Source organism: Vombatus ursinus, unplaced genomic scaffold, assembly GCF_900497805.2.
Source record: "Vombatus ursinus unplaced genomic scaffold, bare-nosed wombat genome assembly UNPS02014832.1, whole genome shotgun sequence".
In the NCBI taxonomy this organism is placed as follows: domain Eukaryota; kingdom Metazoa; phylum Chordata; class Mammalia; order Diprotodontia; family Vombatidae; genus Vombatus; species Vombatus ursinus.
Window position 1 is genome coordinate 13,255,017 of NW_020954610.1, and position 21,704 is coordinate 13,276,720.

At 36.1% G+C, this 21,704-nt stretch overlaps 1 protein-coding gene across 2 annotated transcripts in view; it reads right to left on the reverse strand.

Moving 5' to 3' along the window:
- Positions 1-21,704, reverse strand: part of LOC114025643 (alpha-catulin-like) — a 95,598-nt gene that overhangs the window by 42,752 nt on the left and 31,142 nt on the right. For both annotated transcript variants that reach the window (XM_027839114.1, XM_027839113.1), the window contains exons 4-7: positions 13,720-13,839; positions 8,990-9,079; positions 8,394-8,564; positions 4,251-4,451 (exon numbers count right to left, since the gene is read on the reverse strand). In XM_027839114.1, coding sequence (XP_027694915.1) covers positions 4,251-4,451; positions 8,394-8,564; positions 8,990-9,079; positions 13,720-13,839 — 582 coding nt within the window. The remainder of the gene's footprint in view (positions 1-4,250; positions 4,452-8,393; positions 8,565-8,989; positions 9,080-13,719; positions 13,840-21,704) is intronic.

Sequence of the window (21,704 nt, forward strand, 5' to 3'; positions counted from 1 at the left end):
GCGTCCCCCTCCCCCAGGTCGCAGCACACAAAATGATCTGTTCTGGGATAGGTAAGTGCAGAAGAGTAGGAGGGGAGATGGCAAGCAAAAACCCTTTCCAAATACTTAAAAACAAACAACAACAACAAAAAACCTGTTCAACAGAAACTGTGATAAACACAGGATGATGCAAGATGAGTAAAAATGGAGAACAGTGAAAGAAAAAAAAAAGAAACAGTATTTACTAAAAGCTTTCCATGACTTCATCAAGTATAGGATATGCCAAATTAACCTCATTTTGTAGACCACTAAAGGTCACTCCTGAGGATATAAACCCTCTAGTTTCACCACGGGGTCCAAACCTGCAGTCCTGGCAATGAAGTTTAACTTCCACATGCCATAATATTTTAAGGGGGAAAACTGTTATATAGACTTTATTTTAATACAAAAAATTCTTGCTGTTTACATCCACACTGAAACCACGTGTTTAATTTGGTTTGATAGCTCCAAGATGCATTTCCAGTGCTTATGGCTGGTATAGGCAGAATTAGTAAAATCTTGTGTATGTTCCAAGATAAGTTTCAACATTGTTGAAAGATTTTCCTTAAGCTGAAAATAAAAATTTTCTCAAAGAGCTTCAACATTCATCTGAAAAGGTTTTAAAGCTTAAAACTACACTAGAATTTTGGAGCACCCTGTATTGAAGGTCAGGAGAATTTTACAGTGATGTGCACAGAAACTACTGTGTTTGCATTTCTACAAGTAACAAGAAAAATCTGTCTCCAAAATGAGTATTTTTTTTCCTTTTTTTTGTTTTTGTTTTTGGTGAGGCAATCGGGGTTAAGTGACTTGCCCAGGGTCACATAGCTAGTAAGTATCAAGTGTCTGAGATCACATTTGAACTCAGATCAAAAGAACTTTTTCTGCCTTTTTTTTTTTTCCCTTTTTGGTGAGGTGATTGGGGTTAAGTGACTTGCCCAGGGCTACATAGCTAGTAAGTATCAAGTGTCTGAGGCCAAATTTGAACTCAGGTCCTCCTGACTCCAAGGCTGGAGCTCGATCCACTGTGCTACCTAGCTGCCCCAAAATGAGTATCTGCCTGTAACTTACAGGAAAAAAATAAAAGGGCTAGGAACACATTTCTAAGACTGAAATGTTCCTTGAAAGACTGGAATAAGGGATTTGTGGAGGAAATAAAAAACAAAAAGGATATGATATGACAGCAAAATTTTCACATTTTGCATGATATAAGAATGGTGCCATAGAGAAAAACCACTGAATATCTGGAGCTACATAACAGCACAGGGACTCTTGACCTGGCATCTCTGAACATGCTTTAAAAAGTTTTTTTTTGATAACTGCATTTCAGTGTAATTGGATTCCTTTATAATCTTACGTATTTTATTAAGTGCATTTAAAAACAACATTCTGAGAAGGGTTAACCAAACTGCCAAAGAGGTCCATGACATGGAAAAAAAAATGTTAAGAACCTTTGTAATAGGAAGAGGTCTACAAGAGGTAGGGCCTGGACTATCTTTGAAAAAAGTAGCTTTTGGTACTCTATGGAAAAATATGGTTCCATAGGTGCCATCAGGAGGAAGGTACCATCAGAAGACAAAACTGTAAGTACAGTGGTTGTCCCCTCCCTGCTGAAGCTATTTATTGACGTGACATAGTACTGAGTTCGACGCTTTTCCCAGAGCACATAGGAGTGTCATGATGGAGAGTCCTATGTACCTGTGGTGATTCATGCAAGTATAAATGATATCATTATAAGGAACCTAGAAAGTAGTGCTAAGGATAATGGACTTAAGACCTAAACCAAGCCTACACAACCTGCGGCCTGCTGGCCACTTGCAGCATGCCAAAGGATTTTGGGCGGCCTGCAAAAAGTGTAGAGGAAAACAACCTCAACATTTTTCATGCGCCAGCTGAAATCCTTTGGCAGGCCACAGGTTGTACTGGCCTGACTTAGACAAAAAAACCTCCTACCAAGCTGCATTCCGCTGGACTTCTTCATCGTTTCTTTGGACCTTTCTTCCACACAACCTTTTTAATTTCCTTTTATGTGATGTCTTCCCCATTATAATATAAGCTTCTTCAGGGCAGAGGCTGGCTTTTTTTTTGCTTATATTTGTGCTCTCAGTGCTTAGCACAGTGCCTGGCACATAGTAAGCACTTTATAAAGGTGGATTTACTGCCTGACAGAGCTGGTGTTTTCATCATTGTAAATGAGGGCAGGTAAGGACTTCGGAAGACAAAGGCAAATTTAGGAAAAGAACAGAAAATAGTGTCTGAGAACAGGACTTAGATTTCTGGCCTGATGACTAAAATATAGAAATGATGGGCTCCTGATGAGGTTTGAATACTATAGAATATAGGATATATTAAATTATAGAATACTATAGAGAGCTAGGTAAAATGTTTGCTTGGAGTCTTGCACATCTAATCAAGAGAGATTTCAAGTGGAAAAGGAGAGGGAGAAAAAAAATCCAGTAAAAAAAAAACCCCACAACATTAGATATCTATATAGAAATGCACACATTATGGATAATACAGAGAATGAACTAGAGATCCTAACACAAGGAGGAAAATTCAGCCTCACAGCTATTAATGGAACTTGGGATAGGATTCAAGACTAGACGATAACTTTTCAAATGTATATTTCATTCGGGAGGAATAAAAGAGAGAAAGGGGGACAGATTAGGGTGGCAGGGCATATTAAAAAAGATATACTAACTATAAAGAAATCCAGGAAGCCAAGGGGGGCAGGATAATATGGTAGAGAACAACTGGTTGAAGATCAATGGAGAAAGAAGGAAATGATGATGCTAGAAAGTATACTATAAACCACTTAGAAGAGGGAATATTATGAATATTTTGGTAAATGGATTACAAATCTGGCATGAAAATATAATACTGTAGCAATGGGAGACTTAAATTATTACAGCCATCTACTATCTGACAAAAGCAGAATAACTAACAAATTTCTTGACTTGCCTAATGATAGTTTTATCCTTCAAAGATAAGAAATAGCTGGAAGAACTGCTATTCTGGACCTGATACTGACAAAAGAGATACTAATAGCTGAAACAGAAATGACAGAAAACTACGAAGAAAGTGATCACTCCATCCCAGTTCATGATAGAGGAGGTAAGGAAGTCAAGCAAATTCTGGCACATACCCTAGATTTTGGGAATGCAGATTTTTCAAAGGGATCAGTAATAAGACTGGTAGGAGATAATAGTCCAATATTGTGCAGGGTAAGTCAGTATAAGAAAGATGAGAAGCTTTCATGAATAAGATGGTGAAGACATGGATAAGTATGAATGAAGAGGAAAAGCAGGAACTGTTTAAAGAATCTAACACGCTTGCACAGAGCATTCATTAACCAACTCAGGTTTTAAAAAGACAACACAGAAGATGGAATCCAGGGGAAATAACTGAGGATGGATGCAAGAAAAAGGAGATAAAAAAAGAAAAAGAAAAACGGATAGTGATAAGAAGAATAAAGTATTCAACTTCTATTTTTTCTTGCAAAGACTCAGAAGAAAAAAACATGGGGAGGCAGAAACCTAAGAGGAGAAAGTGAAACACTACTTACCTGCTGCCTTTCATGTGTTAAAGTCACAAAGACCAGATGAACTACATCCTGTGGTACTAAAAGAAATGATAGATTTAAGTCCTGAGTTACTTTGAAAGATCTTAGAGAAAAGAAGAGTCACAGGACTGGAGGAAGACTAAGGTCCCAAATTTCAAAAAAAGGAAGAGATTATAGTCCTCTAATTACAAGCCTGTTACCTTTACTTTTATTCCTGGTACATTACTAAGGATGGTTCTAAGCAGTTAGAAAAAGAAACAGTGTTTATTAAAAACCTGTCATGACTTCATCAACTATAGATTATGCCAAATTAACCTAATTTTCTAGACCACTAAGGATCACTTCTGAGGATCCAGGGGTGGGGAACCTGCTGCCTAAGGGCCACATGTGGCCCTCTAGGTTCTCAAGTGCAGCCCTTTGACTGAATCCAAACTTCACAGAACAAATCCCCTTAATAAAAGAATTTGTTCTATAAAACTTGGAGTCAGTCAAAAGGCCGCACCCAAGGAACTAGAAGGCCACAGGTTCCCCACCCCTGATACTCTCTGGTCTCACCATGGGGTCCAAAATTGCAGTCCTGTTAATGAAGTTTAACTTCCACATCTCATAATACTTTGGGGGGGGGGGGAAACTGTTATATAGACTTTATTTCAACACAAAAAGTTCTTACTGCTTGCATCCATACTGAAACCAGGTGCTGCAATTCAATTTTAATTTGGTTTGATAGCTCCAAGATACGTTCTCTGTGCTCATGGCTGGTATAGGCAGAATCAGTAAAATCCTCTGTATGTTCCAAGATAAGTTTCAACATTGTTGAAAGATTTTCCTTAGACTGAAAATAAAGATTTTCTCGAAAAGCTTCAATGGTCATCTGAAAAGGAGAATTTATACTTATATAAATCTTACGTAAATTTATACTTACATAAATAAATTACAGGCACAAAACAAAATGAGTTCATTTTCATTTCCATATTTTTATATGACTGAATACCACTTGAAAAAATTATCAAATTATACTGACTAGTCCAGTATAAATTTTTGCTATCTAACATTAACTGGGCCATCACTGCGATACAGAAAACTCTTTATTAGCTATCATATCCTCTAATGAATGTTCCAAACTCTTTCTTCCTACTCAAGACTCCAATTCCACCTTTCCCCCCAAAGACTCAGCAGATGAACTCACCTACTTGAACTTTCCTAGCTTCCCATCTGTATTACTCTGAATTCTTTATATGTACAGTATTCCCTTTTTTCCTTCTTCTAATCTCAGAGGAAAAACATGGTACTTTTCCTAACCAAAGCTAACATATCCACCCTTCATGTCATCCTCAGGATATCTGTCATATCCTCTGGTACCTTGCTGCATCAGTCATCCTATTGCAGTGTGTCAGACAGGGTACTGGACTTTCTAATTCTAATCTCACCTCAGACACTTGCTATCTATGTAACCCTCATCTATAATTTAACCTCTCTGTGCCTTGGTATCATCTCATTCTCTGTTTTCTAATTCATCCCTCATACTACTGGCAGAAAAATCTTTTCTATGCATACCACTCCTCTGCTCAATAATCCCACTATCCTTCAACTGTTTACTACTGTTTACTAAGTAAAGTACATTCTCCTTTGACTAATGATCAAGAACCACAAGAAACTGGTACTTTCCTGATTCTCCAGCTTTATTTCATATTACTCCCTTGCAAGCATAGTAGTCTCTAATCAAAATGTTCTCAGAGGAACTATGCCTGTAATTTTCTTCTTCTCTCTCATTACTTGTTGAATTATTACCCGTAACTCTCATAGCCCAACTTAATACCACCTTGGCCAAGAGGCTGCCCTGATACCACTTTAGTCAACTTTTTCCTTTTTCCTTCTCCTATTTCACATAGCTCTTTATCTTGCACATTTCTAGTGCATGTATGTATTTATATTATCATAGCCAATGTATCATATCTCCTTAATAGACTTTAAGCTTCATGAGGGCAATCCAAGCTTTTAATCTTCCTCAGGACCTAATATAGTGCTCTGTACCAGTGGATGTTGGCTGAGAGATATTGTGGGAGTGGCTAGAGACCTGGCCTTGGAATCAGAAAGACCTGAATTTAAATCCCACTTCTGATACATATTGGCTCTATCACCCTAAATAAGTCAATGAACCTCTAACTCAGTGCCCCAGGCAATTCTTTAAGACTGTTAGTCTTCTTAAAGAAAAGAGGCTGACTTGCATTAATCCCAAAGAATTTCCTCAACTGGGAGTCCCCTGTATCACTGAAATCACAGATCCAGTTCTTATTTCTATTTATTATGTTATTTGCTTTGTTGTGCACAGTAGGAAATACAGAAAAGGTAAAATCTTTGCTCTCAAAGAACTTACGATCTAGTAAGGTCAATAAGAGTGAATAAAATAACCATAACTGTAATAAGATGTAGCATTGAATAGTGGAAAGAACATAGAATCTAGAATTAGAAAATCAAGGTTTCAGTCTCACTTCTGCTGATTAATAGCTGTGTGACATTAGACAAATACTTTAACTTTTCTGAACTTCGGTTTTGCTGTGTGTAAAATAGTAATAATAATATTTAAATGACCCTCTACATAGGGTAATTTCAAGGATCCAATGAGATAATATATGTAAATTATTTTGATGCTACGAAGTTTCATATAAATGTAAGCTATTATTATAATCATAATACAAAACTATTATCCTGGAAATTGTGGTAGATAATGACTCTCAGGTACATAACATTATTGAAAGAATACTGTTATTTAAAGAGATCGATCTGACTACACTAATGTAAGTGGAAAAAAAAAAAAGAAACTCAGTGTTACAAAATTAGAATGACTAAGAAGCTTGGATCTGTAGAAAAGAATAAAAAATGTACTCCTTCCTGTCTTTGTTGAGCTGCGGGAAGAGGAAGGGTATGGGTGTGGAATACTGTATTCACTGTCAGAAAGAATATTCTCGTTAGTGCTTTTTGCACCACCACCTCTTTTTTTCATTACTACAAGGGATGGATGGCATTGTATGGGGGTAAAATGGCAGAAAGAAAGAACATTTAGAAATGAAGGTGGTATAAAATGGGCCACTGTTTCAGAGAAAAGATTAGGATCATTAAAAGCACCATGAAACCTCCCAGTACAACCAGGCCTTTCTTCCTCCTGTTTAATTCTAGGACAAGCTCACTGTTCCATCTATAATGGCTAAAATGTATGTACTGATCAATTTTATGGATTGTCCATTCAATTGCATATTATAATTTAGACTAGTGTTTCTTAAGCAAACAAGCTCTAACTAAGGATTTACAAAAATATTGTTAGCTCTTTTTGCAGTGGCAAAAAATGGGAATCAGGGAGTGCCCATAAATTGGAGAATGGCTAACAAAGTATGGTATATGAATGTGATAGAATACTATGGTGTTGTAAGAACTAATGAAGAGGATGGTTTCAAAGAAACCTGGGAATACTGGTATGAACTAATACAGAGTGAAGTTAACAAAACCAGAAGAATAATTTATACAATGCCAATAATATAGTGAAGATAAATAACTTTGACAGAATTAATAACTCTGATCAGGATAATGATCAACCATGATTCCACAGTACTAATAATGAATCATGCTATGTACCTCCTGGTAAAGGTAAAGGACTCAGAACAAAGAATGAGACATATGTGTCACATATATGTGTGTGTATGTGTGTGCATTTTGGAGATGGCCAGTGCAGAAATATGTTTTGCTTGATTATATGTATTTATAACAGAGGCTTTCGTTTTTCTTTAGTTCCCAATGTAGGGGACAGAGAGAAGGGAAATTTTTGCTGATTGAAAAGAATAAAATACATTATAATTTAAAAAATAAACTTAAGGGTTCTACCACTGTGCAAAAGTTTGAGGACCACTGGTATAGATATGAGAAATTCATCATCTATTTGGCTTTTCCCACATCAATAGTTAAACTCTTGAGTGATCATGTATCTCATGTAGAAAACCCTGCAATGTATGCATAATGAGGCTGTAACATCTTTTATACTAAAGAATTGTACAATGGTAGTGGCATAAAGGATGGTATCAGAAAGATATATGAACAGAAAAGAAGGTGTGCTTATCATGTGCTTATCATGAGAGAAAGATAACCAAAAGATAGGTTTCATGCTTCAGTGGTATTCATGCAAAGCCAAGAACTTTTGAAGGACAAGAGTCACCTGCCCCAGATTTGATCTGCACTGGAGGAATAGTTTTCACATGACTGGGATCACAAATTTATGGAAATAAATGCACAGAGCTCGTGTATGAATCAGTCTTCTATAATAAACCAATTTTTAAAAAAGGTCTAAATTTAGTATGTCCTAATCACCACTAGCTGGACTGTTATCTTCAAGTTTTTAAACCAACAGCCTCAAAGTATACAACAGTGTCCTAGAGCTGGAGCTGGCACTCTTTTGGGGGTTCCATGGATCATGCTCACTATCTCAGAACAATTAATGAACTGCCTCGCCTAAGTTCTAAATTCTAAAAGTTCTAACTATTGGTACATAATGGGGATAATGGCTTCAAGCAGAAAATTACTTCTTCTCTAACAGCAGCCATATACATACCTACATATGCACTGCATTAGAGAAATAGAAAGAGGGCAACTTTTTGGTCAAAGAGAGAAATCCAAATGTTACTGAGAACCCAGGGGTGAAAATGTAGTCAATTAAAAACACAGACATTACCTATCTTTGTAAAGCTTCTGTCCTAAAACATGAACTCAAAGACACTGTTAGTAAGAGAAAATGGGAATGGAAAAAAAATTATTTCTTTCTTATTCTTACCTTAAGTTCTTTTATGCCAGCATATATACTGATAGATGATATTTCATTCTCTCCATTTGGTCTACAGTCTGTTACAATTTCAATTACTTGTTCCAAAGCCAGTTTCATTCGGTGAAATACTCCCCCTTTATTTTTACGAGCTGATTCACAATTAGGATGCCTAAGACATGTCTTTAAAAAAATGTGAACTTCTTTTAATGAATCTCTCTGTAGTGATATGAGGAATTAAAGTATTAATATTAGAGCATCAATGTAAGTAGTTCATTTATTCAGTACATAACAGGTGCCCAATAGATATGTATATAAGTAGCTAGGGCTTGGAGTTAGGAGTTGTGGATTCAAATCCACCCACACAAACTTATTGTGTGAGTTATCAGTTTCCTTATCTGTAAAATGGGGATAATTATAATTGCACAGTATAATCCAAAGGATTGTTCTATAGAATGAGAACTTTCCTACATTTTTCATGTCTTAGATTTCTTAGAATAAATTTTAAAATTTAAAGTTTTTAAAAAAGATTATTAAAAAATGATGCAAACTACCAGTGTTTTATGTTCTCAATACTGAAACATTAAAAGCACTAATTTTCATCTTACCTTTGAAGCTGTGAGAAGCATCATAGTACACTTCTCAAGAACTGCCCGAGCTGCTGCCATTTCTGCCTTTTTCTTTTCATCTTTCAAATCCTAAAATGGAATGAAAATGAAATTACTAACATTTTTGAATGACAACAGAAACAAATTCAACATCTGAAAAACTTCTTCACTTAAGAAAAAGGACTTAGAGATGTCATAATTAAAAGAAATATAAATTTATTTTTTCTACTTAATAGTATTTTATTTTTTTCCAAATACATGTAAAGATAGTTTTCAACACTCACTTTTATAAGATTTTGAGTTCCAAATTTTTTTCTCCCTCCCTCCTGCCCATTCCCCAAGACAACAAGCAATCTGATATAGGCTATGCATGTATAAAAATATAAATAATTTATAGAAATATAAATAAATATAAATATTAAATATAAATAGTGCATGTATAAAATTATAAATTATAGAAATTTATAAATTTATAGAAATTTATGAAAATGCATAAATTCATAGAAACTTAGAAATAGAAATAATTTATAGAAATATAATAGAAATAATAAATAGAAATAATTTATAGAAATATAAATAAATAGAAATAATTTATAGAAATATAAATTTTTGAAAATTATCACAAGGTTGTATTCTAAAAGCCTTACTTTTAAGTTAGTTGATTGAAATCTGGAATGTATTTCCCAAATAGAAAAAATATTAAAATACTATTAGGCCAGCCTTCAAGGGCCCATTTAATTACAACACTACTTAAAGAACTCAAACTAGGATGAACTATGGTGAATAATCTCAGTCCTGTAAAACTCATAAGGACACATACCTTTCTCCTTGAAGGAGAGAGATAAGCCTAAGGAATGAAGACCCTAGTAAACACTGCCAGAAACAGTAACTTCAAATGGATTTGCTTAAATGTTTTTGTTATTTTATAAGGGAAGGTTTAGTGGGGAGAAATGCTTTAAGGGGAAATAACTGTGGCATATAAACAAAAGGCAACGCTGTTGACTCATACTGAATTTGTAGTCCACTGAAACCTTCTGATCTTTTTCACAAAACTGTCACCTAGCCATACTTGCCCATTCTTTATTTGTAAAGTTGATTTTTTTACATTCAAATATAAAACTTTACATTTTTCTTATGAATTTCTTTATATTTATTCCATTTATGTATCAGAAAAGATAGCTACTAACAAGAAGAACCTAAACCCCTAGCCTGGATTGCTAGAGCACATTGATTTCGAAGGAGACAGGACAGAAATGGGGTAAAATGTAAAATATCTAATTAGCAGTTTTGCATCTTAGTGTAGTGGATAGTTAACTACCTTTGGAACTAGGAAGACGTGGGTTCAAATCGAACCTCTGACAAATGCTTGGTATTTGAACCCTGGGCAAGTAACTTAACCTCTGTACCCCAGGTAATACTCTATGACTCTATGGTGCACAGAAACTTCTGCCCTGAATGACTAGAAAGTTTCCTCATCCCTATATCACAAGTACCTTCTCTCTCCCTGGCCTTAACTTTCTATTTTTTTTCTTAATTATATGTAAAAACCATTAACATTCATTTTTTAAAATTTTAAGTTCCATATTTTCTCCTTCCATTCCCTCCCCACTCCTTGGGAAAACAATTTTATATAGATTAAACATGTGCAGTCACACAAAACATATTTCCATATTAAGTCATGTTACAAAAGAAAACACAGACAAAAAAACCCCAAGAAACGATAAATTTTAAAAAGTATGCTTTGATCTTCATTTAGACTCTGTCAGTTCTTTCTCTGGAGGTGGATGACATTTTTCATCATAAATCCTTTAGAACTGTCTTGAATCATTGTACTGCTGAAAATAGCTAAGTCATTCACAGTTGATCATTGTACAATATTGTTGTGACTGTATACAATGTTCTCCTGGTTCTGTTCATTTCACTTCGCATTGGTTCACATGTGCCTTTGCAGGTCTTTCTGAAAAAAATGTTTGCTTACCATTTCTTATAGCACAATAGTATTCTATCACAATCATATACCACAACTTGTTCAGCCATTCTCCAATTGATGGGCGTACCCTCAATTTCTGATCCTTTGACCCCATAAAAATAGCTGCTATAAATATTTTTGTGCATATGTGTCTTTTCCTTTTTCTTTGATCTCTCTGGGATACAGACCAAGTAGTGGTATTTTGGACCTTAACTTTCACCCATAGAGGTAACATGACACAGTGAATAACTGGGTTCAAATCTTGCTTGGGACAAAAACCAGCTGTGTGATGTTGGCCAAGGCAATTCTCTCAGGCTCTAAGTTATGAAGAAGGAGCTGATCTGCTGTGGTAGAGGGAGTATCCTCATGAGGAATCTCTTATACCAATGAAATCACAGGTCCAGTCTAAAACTCAAAGCCCATCTATCACCTTATTCAAATTGGCTCATATTTCTAGCTTGTACCTCCTGACCCCATCAATCATCCAATGTGGTACCTATTCCTCAAAGTTCCATATCATATGCAAATTTGGCAACCATGCCATCTACTCTTTCAACCAAATCCTAGTCAAAATACTGAAGAACCCAGGGTCCAAGGCTATTCTGGTCACTCCTTCCAAGCTGATATCGCAACATTATCAACTTTTATTTGGGCCCAGTCAGTCAACCAGTTCAAAATGAATCAATTCCATCAATAAGCATTTACTAAACACTTAGTATATGACAGATACTCTGCTAAAACACCAAGAATGCAAAGAAATAGCAGAAATTCTCTGCTCTCAAGGAGTTTACACTCTAATTAGGGAGATAATAGGTACATATATATGTACACAAAGCATTAGTAGCTGGGTGTGTGGTGGGGCAGACTGAGAAAAGTCTTTCTACAAAAGGTGATATTAGTTGAGTACTGAAGGAAGCTAGGAATTCTAAGAAGCTGAGGTAAAGAGGGACAACATGCCAGGTCTGAGGGAACAGTTGTTTTGGTCGTGTCTGACTCTTTGTCACCCCATTTGGGATTTTCTTGGCAAAGATACTAGAGTGGTTTGCCATTTCCTTCTTCAGCTCATTTTACAGATGAGGAGTCTGAGAATAGGGTTATGTGTCTTGACCCAGGTCACACAGCTAATAAGTGTTTGAGGACAGATTTGAACTCAGGAAGGTGAACCTTCCTGACTCCAGTCCCAGCACTCTCTCCACTGCCATCCAGCTGCTCCTTCTTCATAGACTGTGGATTTAATTATGAAGGCACTACCTGCATTAGAAAGATCCAACTCATGGGCATCCAGATGCACACTGCTTTGCCCATCTTTTCTTTCTCTTTACCCTCCTGCTCATCCCCAAACTTCCCTGGGATGATGGTACTGATTGATAGTTAGGTGTAAAGAATTTCTTTGAATAGTACTCAGAAATCCCCATCTGAATATCCATTGAACTATATATAATATTTTTTTAATTTAAATTTTCTTTTTTATTTGTGATGTTAACAATCAATACATAGGAACATTTTGGGAAAGGACAAAAAAAGAAGACTATATCAAACTATGAACTTTTTTGTTCTACATAATTTTTTAAGAAGTTATTAAATTTAAAATATGACTAATATGGAAATATGTTTCACATGATTGCACATATACAACCTATATCAAATTGCTTGCCACCTTAGGGAGGAGGGAGGGAGAAAATTTGGAACTCAAAATTTTATAAAAAAAAAGAATCTTAAAAAAATAAAAATAAATAAATTTAACAAGATAATGACAAAATTTCCCTGTTTGTATCCTCTTTTGAGCCTTTTTTCTTACGTGTATTTTCATAATGTTTCACTGATGCCCTTTTCTTTCTATTTTTTTGAATCTCCATCAGTACCCTCTAACTTCCTGTTTCCATAACAAATAAGTATATGTAAGTAAAATAATTCAATATAGTGACCACTGAAAACGCATACCTTATTTTGCACCTCTAGTCCTTCACCTGCTTTTCCTCTGGTATGAGTAGTTAACATCAATAAAAATTATTTCACATTGGATTTTTGCTGTTTTCCTCTCTAATTATTAATCTTTTCACTGAAAACTAAAGTGTATGCTAGGCAGGTAGGTGGCCCAGCAGATAGAATGCTGGATCTGGAATCTAAAACACCTGAGGCCTCAAACACTAGTTGTACGACAACATTCAATTGGGCAGTCACTTCACCTCTATCAGATTCAGTTTCCTCATCTATAAAATGAGGATAATAGTAACATCTAGCTCCCAGAGTTATTGTGAGGATAAAATAAAATAAGCATTATATAAATGCGAGCTAGTATTACAAATGATAATGAAAAGCACTCAAAGAATCATCAAAGCTTAGAGTTTGATTGATCAAATCTCATGTCTAATCCAATCTCTACCTGAAACACTTATCCTCTATTGAATAAATATTAGGTGAATGAACAAATTTAAAGTGTATGGTATTTTGAATAACATTCTTCAGGCATTTGTGGACTGGCCTCGGTACGTAACAACTATTTATTAAAAAGTTTTTTATATATATATATATATATATACACACACACAATACACATAATTGTTACACATTCCTGTGGGAAAAACAAAGCACAGCTATTTATCTGCTTCATCCTGACTCATTTCTCAAAGACATATATAAATAAAGGGTTCCAGTAAAGTTTGGGCACATAATTCACTTAGAAAAGAATATAATTTCACCTGAAAATAAAAGTAAATTCTGCTTTTTTACTATTAATTTCTAAGACCTTGAAAATACGCACATTTTGTCTGTCTCCAGTTAGGTGTGCAAACTCTACCATTTCATTTCCAAACTGACTGAATATTTGCACAAACTCCTGAAAACTCCTCACGCTCTCCAGCTGTTCCATAGTTGCAAGGACCTATAAAACAAAACATAATCTTATAATCTTAATAGTAATCAGATTAACTCTAAGATTAATTTTTTTTAAAAAGTATGTTTTTAAAGGAAGTAAATCAGGGTAATTCTTGATCAAACTGGGAAATTTACTAAACAAACTGATCATATGTTAGGGCTCTGGCCTCTGGATAGAGGCAACAGGACCCTCTCAGAGACTGGTTGACTTAAGGTCAGCTCTGTCTATGGAGTCTTTAAAAAGAAGGTAGTCCCATTTTGAGACAGTCAACTTGAGTCACCCCTACAATGTAGCACTCTAGGGACACCTCCATCACCACCCCCAACCTGCATTTACCAGTCAGGTGTCCTGGAGAACTACCCTGGGTTCATAGTACTATGTAGGTGTGCATTACTAAAACTATAGTCCATGAGCTCCCACTAATGTGTTTACCTTTAACAGTCAAAGGCTGCAATTAGCTCGAAGTAATGGCATTTAAATGACAAAGTAAGAAAGTAATAACAAAATATCTCCCCCATAAACCTGGGGCACATCCCACAAATACACTCAACATTATTAGGGAGAGATAAGCACACATACAGGTCACAAATAGAGGGAAAGATATGTAAAGATCATGTGTGGCCAGGGTGCTTATGAGGAGAGGTACATATATTGGGAACAGATGTGGCCAAAGCATGTGCAAGGAGGGGAAACTCCTTTGATGCTTCAGGGCCCTGATGTCTTCCCTCTAACCTTGGTCTTACAGTCACTTCCAGACACTGCTCCAGGGGTCAGTGTTGGTCAGTGCTTGGATGTAGTATATACCTGTAGCTTTTGCCTCAGCTAGAATTCTCAGAGGCTTTGTAGACTAAGGTATACATCACTATGAACCAAAAAACACTAATCCATTTGCATATGGTGCATTAATTTCTCTGAAACAACAAAACCCAGCTGTGCTTAAATTAACTTTTTCCAAAAATTATGACTCCTAATATGATTTAACTAAAAAAAGGCATGTCTTTTAAATGGGCTCTAATTACACAATCATCCTTCATAAAACTCACTTTATACCCTATCAAATGACTATTGTGGAGTAGAAACATAACTATTTGGGTCAGGGAACTTTCAGAAATAAAAGCTACTTTTAAAGGTTGGTCACATTATCAGAACACACTGAAATCAAGTACACCTTCAAATCATCACCTAACTAAATACCTATCAAGATTGGTGGGCCCTGTCTATTTTGATCAGTTTAACTTTATTCTTACCTATGTGTTTGGAAACCAAAATGAAAAGGTGTGCTATGAATGGGAAAGGGGACAACACCTCCCACATGCATAAAGATACAATATCTACATTTCTCTTGACCTACAGCAGGGAACCAACATTTTCTGCGCAAATCCCACAGTCTTGCCACAGAATCCATTTGCTACATAATAGTTAATGGAAAAAACCAGGTGCATACCAATTTCTGACTTCCTAGGAAGCTGTTCTTAAATGAGACAAAGGAATATAGTGCCCCAACATTACCATGACTTCAATCCTAGTCAGTTTTATCACAACAGTACAATGGCAAGGAACTGGGGTTTGTGCAAAATGCTATAGCCCCCTGCAGGAACATTCTGATAATCCTCCACTTGTCAGAATGCACAGAATTAAGAAGCATTCTGAAACATTTATGCCCAGATTAGAGTTCTGTAGTAGCAGCCACAGTCATTGCTAGAGTCAGTGCAATTTTTCAAAAGCTATAGGAAAAGTCAGAATTCATTACACAGGCACAAAGTCCTCTAGGTCTTCACAAATAAGAGTCTCCCCTTGCCCCTCCGCTCAACTTCTTCTTTCCTCAGGTAGATAATCTGAACAGAAAGAGCAGGGGTGGGGAAGGAAAGAATTGAATATTTGTAAGGTGCAGGACAAGTGGCTGTGTTCCTGGGAATGGTTTGAATGCTGCCTTATACTAATGGGCTAGGTTGCTTCTTAAGGTCCTTTCCCACCCTAACAAGGATAATAATAAAAACCTTAGAATTGTACATGGTTCAAGAACATAAAAGGAACTTTTATATACCTCACTAGATACTCCCAACCACTTGGTAAGGTAGGCAAAGCAGGGGTGATCTTTCAGGTCCTGCTTAGCTCTAAATCCTGTGATCCTAAGAAATCCTGCCTATTTCCAGATGCAGACCATTGAACATAAGAATCCTAAAGGACATAGCATAAGCCCCTTAAGGAGCTTAAGTTCCACAAAGCCAGAACTAAAGCAAAATCCAGTCACTTGCCCCAGGGTGATACTCCACGTTCCGTGTTGAAATTTACTGAGGAGGTTAAATTGATTACATATTTTTTTTATCCTATCTACAATTCATTGATTTTGTCCTGTAATTACCTAAGCAATGGTCTCTGAACTTAGTGCAGACATTTGTTCTCCTGCTAATCACTGTTCTCTTCTTGCCTCATGGAAATCTGCTATCTTTGAGGAATACATGTGGACACCAGGGAGTCTAGTCTAGTATTTTTATACCACCAAACTATCATTCAAGGATGTCTGGTTTGCTATCCAAAGAAGTCTGGTTCACAAACTCTGACCTTGCAGGTGGATTCAAATAATGAACATTTCTTAGTCACAGAAGGGAAGGATGGGGTTGTTGCTAGGCCCTCATTCTCAACTTCCAACCAATCATATTGTTTCCCACACCTCAACTCTGTAACCAATCATGTTTTCCTCACCCCTATGATGCTGCCAACTCTGTAACCAACTGTATTCTTTCCCCATCTTCAAAGTCCTGTTCTTTGTCCTTTACTCCCTAAAAACTTTAAAAGGGAAACTGTTCTTCTGCTCAGTCTTTTGGCTAAATAAGGCAAAACATTTTCCCATTCTATTGGTAGGCAGAAACCCTGTTAATAAAAAATAAAATAAAAATGTGCCTCTATCTACTACTGTTGAATTTCACTCACAACAGTTTATGGCAGGGGTGGGATCAGGGAGAATCTCCCCTCTTCTGGGCGTCGGTGAATTTTTTTCCCCACAAAGGGAGAGTTTTTTATTAGGGAATATGTTGCTCTTCACCTGAATACTAACCAGTCAGATTTTCTCCAGGGAAGAGAGTGTGGTAAGTATCCTGTTAGGAATAATTTTGTGTGTTCTGTTTTGTGTTTGTTATATGTCCTATTTGTATTAAAAGGTTACAGTTTATAGATTTGGACATAATTGGTTTGTGACTCAATTTTATGTTCTTTACTGTGAATCTCTAAATTGCAGTTGGAATGTTTTTATAAATGCTGAAATATCTGGGTGGGCCTTGAGTTAATATTCTTTGGAATTTGTTTTAAGGAACTTAAGAACCTAATTGTCAATGCTACAGACATATTTATTGCTTTGCAGCTAAGAGAGAAAGGTCATTTTGCTGATTAGAAAGAAACTGATTTGGAAGTGCTATCAGTGAAGTTTCAAAGTCAAGAAAAAAATACATTGCAACTTACATTTTAAATAGCTATGTTCTAACTATACACAATATAAAATACTTGGGAGTCTATCTGCCAAGACAAACCCAGGAACTATATGAACACAAATACAAAACACTTTTCACAGAAATAAGGTCAAATCTAAACAATTGGAAAATATTAATTGTTCATGGGTAGGCTGAATAAATAATAAAAATGACAATTCTACCTAAATTAATTTATTCAGTGCCATACCAATCAAACTATCAAAAATTATTTTATAGAGCTAGAAAAAATAATAACAAAATTCATCTGGAAGAACAAAAACTCAAGGATATTAAGGGAATCAAGGACAAAAAATGTGAAAAAAGGTAGTCTAGCTGTACCAGATCTCAAACTGTGTTATAAAGCGGTAATTATCAAGACAATCTGATACTGGCTAAGAAATAGAGTGCTGGATTAGTGGAATACATTAGGTACAAATTACATTATAGTAAATGACCATAGTAATCTAGTAAATGATAAACCCTAAGCTTTTGGAACAAAAACTTGTGATCTGACAAAAAATGCTGGGAAAAGTAGAAAACAGTATGGCAGAAACTAGGTATAGACCAATATCCCACACTGTATACCAGGATAAGGTGAAAATGAGTACATGATTTACACATGGAGGGTGATACCATAAGCAAATTAAGAGAGCATGGAATAGTTTATCTGTCAGATTTATGGATGTCTGGTTTACTATCCGAAGAAGTCTGGTTCATTATCTCTGACATTGCAAGTGGACTCAAATAATGAACATTTCTTAGTCACAGAAGGGAAGGAAGGGGTTGTTGCTAGGCCCTCATTCCCAACTTCCAACCAATCACATTGTTCCCCATACTTCAACTCTGTAACCAATCATGTTGTCCTTAACCATCATAATGGTGCAAACTCTACAACCAACTGTATTTTTCGCCATCTTTGAAGTCCTGTTTTTTGTTAATTACTTCCCAAAAACCATAAAAAGGGAGATGCCCATTCAATCTATTAGCAAGTAGTGCCCATTAATAAAAGGTTATCTTGCTCAGAAAATGTCGTAGTCTACCTTTGTTGAATTTAACTACCTCTTCCTATCTATACTGGAGATAATCTAGCAGCTGATTGTAGAAGAATCATGTTCAGATAGGAGCTGAACTCAATTGATGAAGTTCCTTTCAACTCTGGGATTCTATAGGGTGGTATAGTGGAAAGAACACTGAGTCCAGAGTCAGAAGACCTAGGTTCAAATCCTAGCTCTCTCAGTTACTACTTGTGTGTTTTTGAGCAGGTCATGTAACTTTACTGTACCTGTTTTCCTCATCTGTAAAATGAAGATGATTGGACTAGATAACTTTCCAGCACTAAATCTATCATCCTTTGATCTTTTGTGTGAGTCTGTCACAGCAGTCCGGGTTATTACTTTTTGGGAGATCATCTGTACACAATGAATATCTACTTGAGCCAACAGACTGTGAAGTTCAAACAAGATGACAAAGGCCAGGCAATCTGCCAACACTTATTTTCCAAAAGAACTCTTTCCAAAACAACTCTTATTTTCCAAAAGAAATAAGAATTGGTTGGATACCATCCAACTAATTATGCTCCCTGCCAAACATGACCATTAACTTCACATTTATTTTGTTGTACAGTAGATTCCCTTAACTTTATCACCGAGTTTATATGACCTGACTGATTCAAGATTTACTTGGCATTCCAGGTCTTCTTTTTCAAACCCAACTGAGATAATTCTTGCTCTGGTGAAATGAGTCCCCCTATTCATTCGGTGATTGTTCAAAGAATATCGTGTGTACTGTATCCTAAATTAGAAAGGGATTTAGAGATGTTTTATTATCTGACTGGGAGGAATAAATTAGCAAAGACTGATATTAGGAAAAAATGGAACAAATTCATACTCTTGCAAAAATCTGGTCTTCATTCAGAGGTATTTCAACAATCTAGGGACCTAAAGAAAAGGGTAAGCACACCTCCTGATGGGAGATACTATGAGATAATTCTAGCACCTTTATCCCCAGCTCACACAGAAGCAAGAATCACCTGCAAGCCTCTGACTATAATTGGTGTATCCAAGTACCAAACTACCCACACCCAGCAAGTTCTTGAGGAAGGAGTTAAACAGTTTCTATGCTAAGTTAAGATTTTAAACCTCGACTCAAACTGTTTTTTTGGACTGTCTGGCCTTTCAGACTTGAATCAGTTTCACTGTTCCTCATTATATTCGCCTTGACCTGCAATCTTCTAGACTCTTCCTGACCAGTTAGAACTTCAGGATCTGAAACTCGTTTTCCAGTCTTGTCCCATTATTAGTCATGTCCCAATGTGACAAACTATCATACAAGAACATTAGGCCTGCTCTAAGTCACCCAGAATGCCTTCTTTGACAATTATTTTGACCTCACTAGATGTAATTTTGTTTAAATGAATTCAACATGCAAAAAACTTTGATCTCTAAAAGATATTACCATCACCTTGCCAGCTGAGGCAAACTTCAACTTTGTGGTTCATGGTGACCCCTGGAGAGTTCTATTGGATGGACAGCCACTATGATTACAGGTTGATCACAATGTGGTCAAGGCAAGGCAAATTTTCAGCTCAATTCTGTTGAACAAAATAGGTCTGCAGGCTATTCTCCAAGTTTTATGGTAATCCATTAATATTTGGGAGCCCAGCATACACAAATTTTTATCATCACGAATAAATGGTAAGTATAGTTCCAAGTATGATAAATTTTCGCTTCTGTCTTGAATAAAAATGTTGATTCAATCAATGTTTTTTTAAATAAGTTTTTAATTGATATATTCTGTTTTTTACATTATCATAGTATCCCATGTATCCATCTTGCTGCCCTTCCCCAAGAACCATCTCATATGACAAATAATACTTTTTGGAGAGGATAAAAAAAAGTCAGTACAACTGTTTGATATACTGAAAAAGTCCACAAACATGCTTAATGTGTAACACATCTGGACTTCTCACCTCCACAAAGGGTTAGGTTGGCGGTATCTTCTCATATCTCTTCATTTGAGTCCTACTTGATCTTAATAGTTTTGTTACATTTACTTTTGGCTTTTTAGTGTGGTTTGTTCTTTCCATTTACACTGTTGTAGTATATTGTTTTCTTGGCTCAGCTTACTTCATTCTGCATCAATTCTAATGGATCTTTCCATGCTTCTCTGTATTCATCACACACATAATAGCACAGCAATATTCCATTACATTCATGTACCACAAGTTGTTTAGCCTTTCCCTAATTGATGGACATCTACTTTGCTTCCAATTCTCAATTATCACAAAAAATGCTACTATAAATATTTTGGTGTATATGGAGACTTTTTTTTCTTATCAATGGCTTCCTTGGGGTATAAGCCCAGTAATGGAGTCTCTGGCTCAAAGGGCATGGATAATTCAGTTATTTTATTTGCATGATTTCAAATTTCTTTCCAAAATGGTCATATTATTTTATAACTCTACCAACAATGTATTAGTGTGCCTATCTTTCCACAACCATTCCAATATTGACTGTTAGGATACAAAACCCTTATCAGAGAAATTTAACACAAAGATTTTTCCCCCCATTTGACCACGTCTCTTCTTATCCTTTATGTATTAATGTTGTCTGTGCAGAAGCTTTTCAGTTTCAAGTTCCCTCTTCTGCTGTAAAAATAGTATTATGTTCCTTCAGCTACTTTAATCTTTTTTTAAGGGAGCCCTGTTCCCACTGGCTCTCTTCCTCTCACCTCTGATCTCTTCTCATTTCATACCATTTTCCCTTTATGATTTGTGGTTCCTTTTTCTTTCCTCCTTTTATCTGTATATATATTTCTTCCTTCCTTTTTTTCTTTTCAGTTAGTCAAGTAGATTTCCCCTTCAACTAGTCTAGTTCCTTAGTTTTTAAATTTCATTTTCTGCACTCCTTTCCAAAAAGGAATCCTTACTCTCTTCATTATTCATATTCTCTTTCTGTTTATTCTAGATATTCATTCTCTAATTCATGACCCCTATAATTATCTACTTTCTCTCTTTTCCCTCCTATTCTTCATGTAATCAAAGCTTCCAAAGTATCTGTTCTAGGCTGTGCCCTCTAGGCACCTTCTGCTACTCCTTTATAGGACTTGCTGCACAGATTCTCTTTTTCCCATTGTCTCGTTCCCAGAACAATGCCAATTATTGCAGATGTCAGAAAGGACATTGCCCCATGGTAAGGCACTCTCCCACCAAGTCCATGATTACGCAGGCCACCACTGATCCATACTTTCTCTTGTTGACTTTTTCCCCCTACATTTGCCTGTAAATCTCCCTGTGGCCATGCTCTCCCACTCCCCCAAAAGGTAGCTGCCACCAGGGGTTCCAATGTACACCCTCCCAGGACACAATAGACTTTTCAAGCACCAAATCCCCTAGGCCTCATCCAGTAT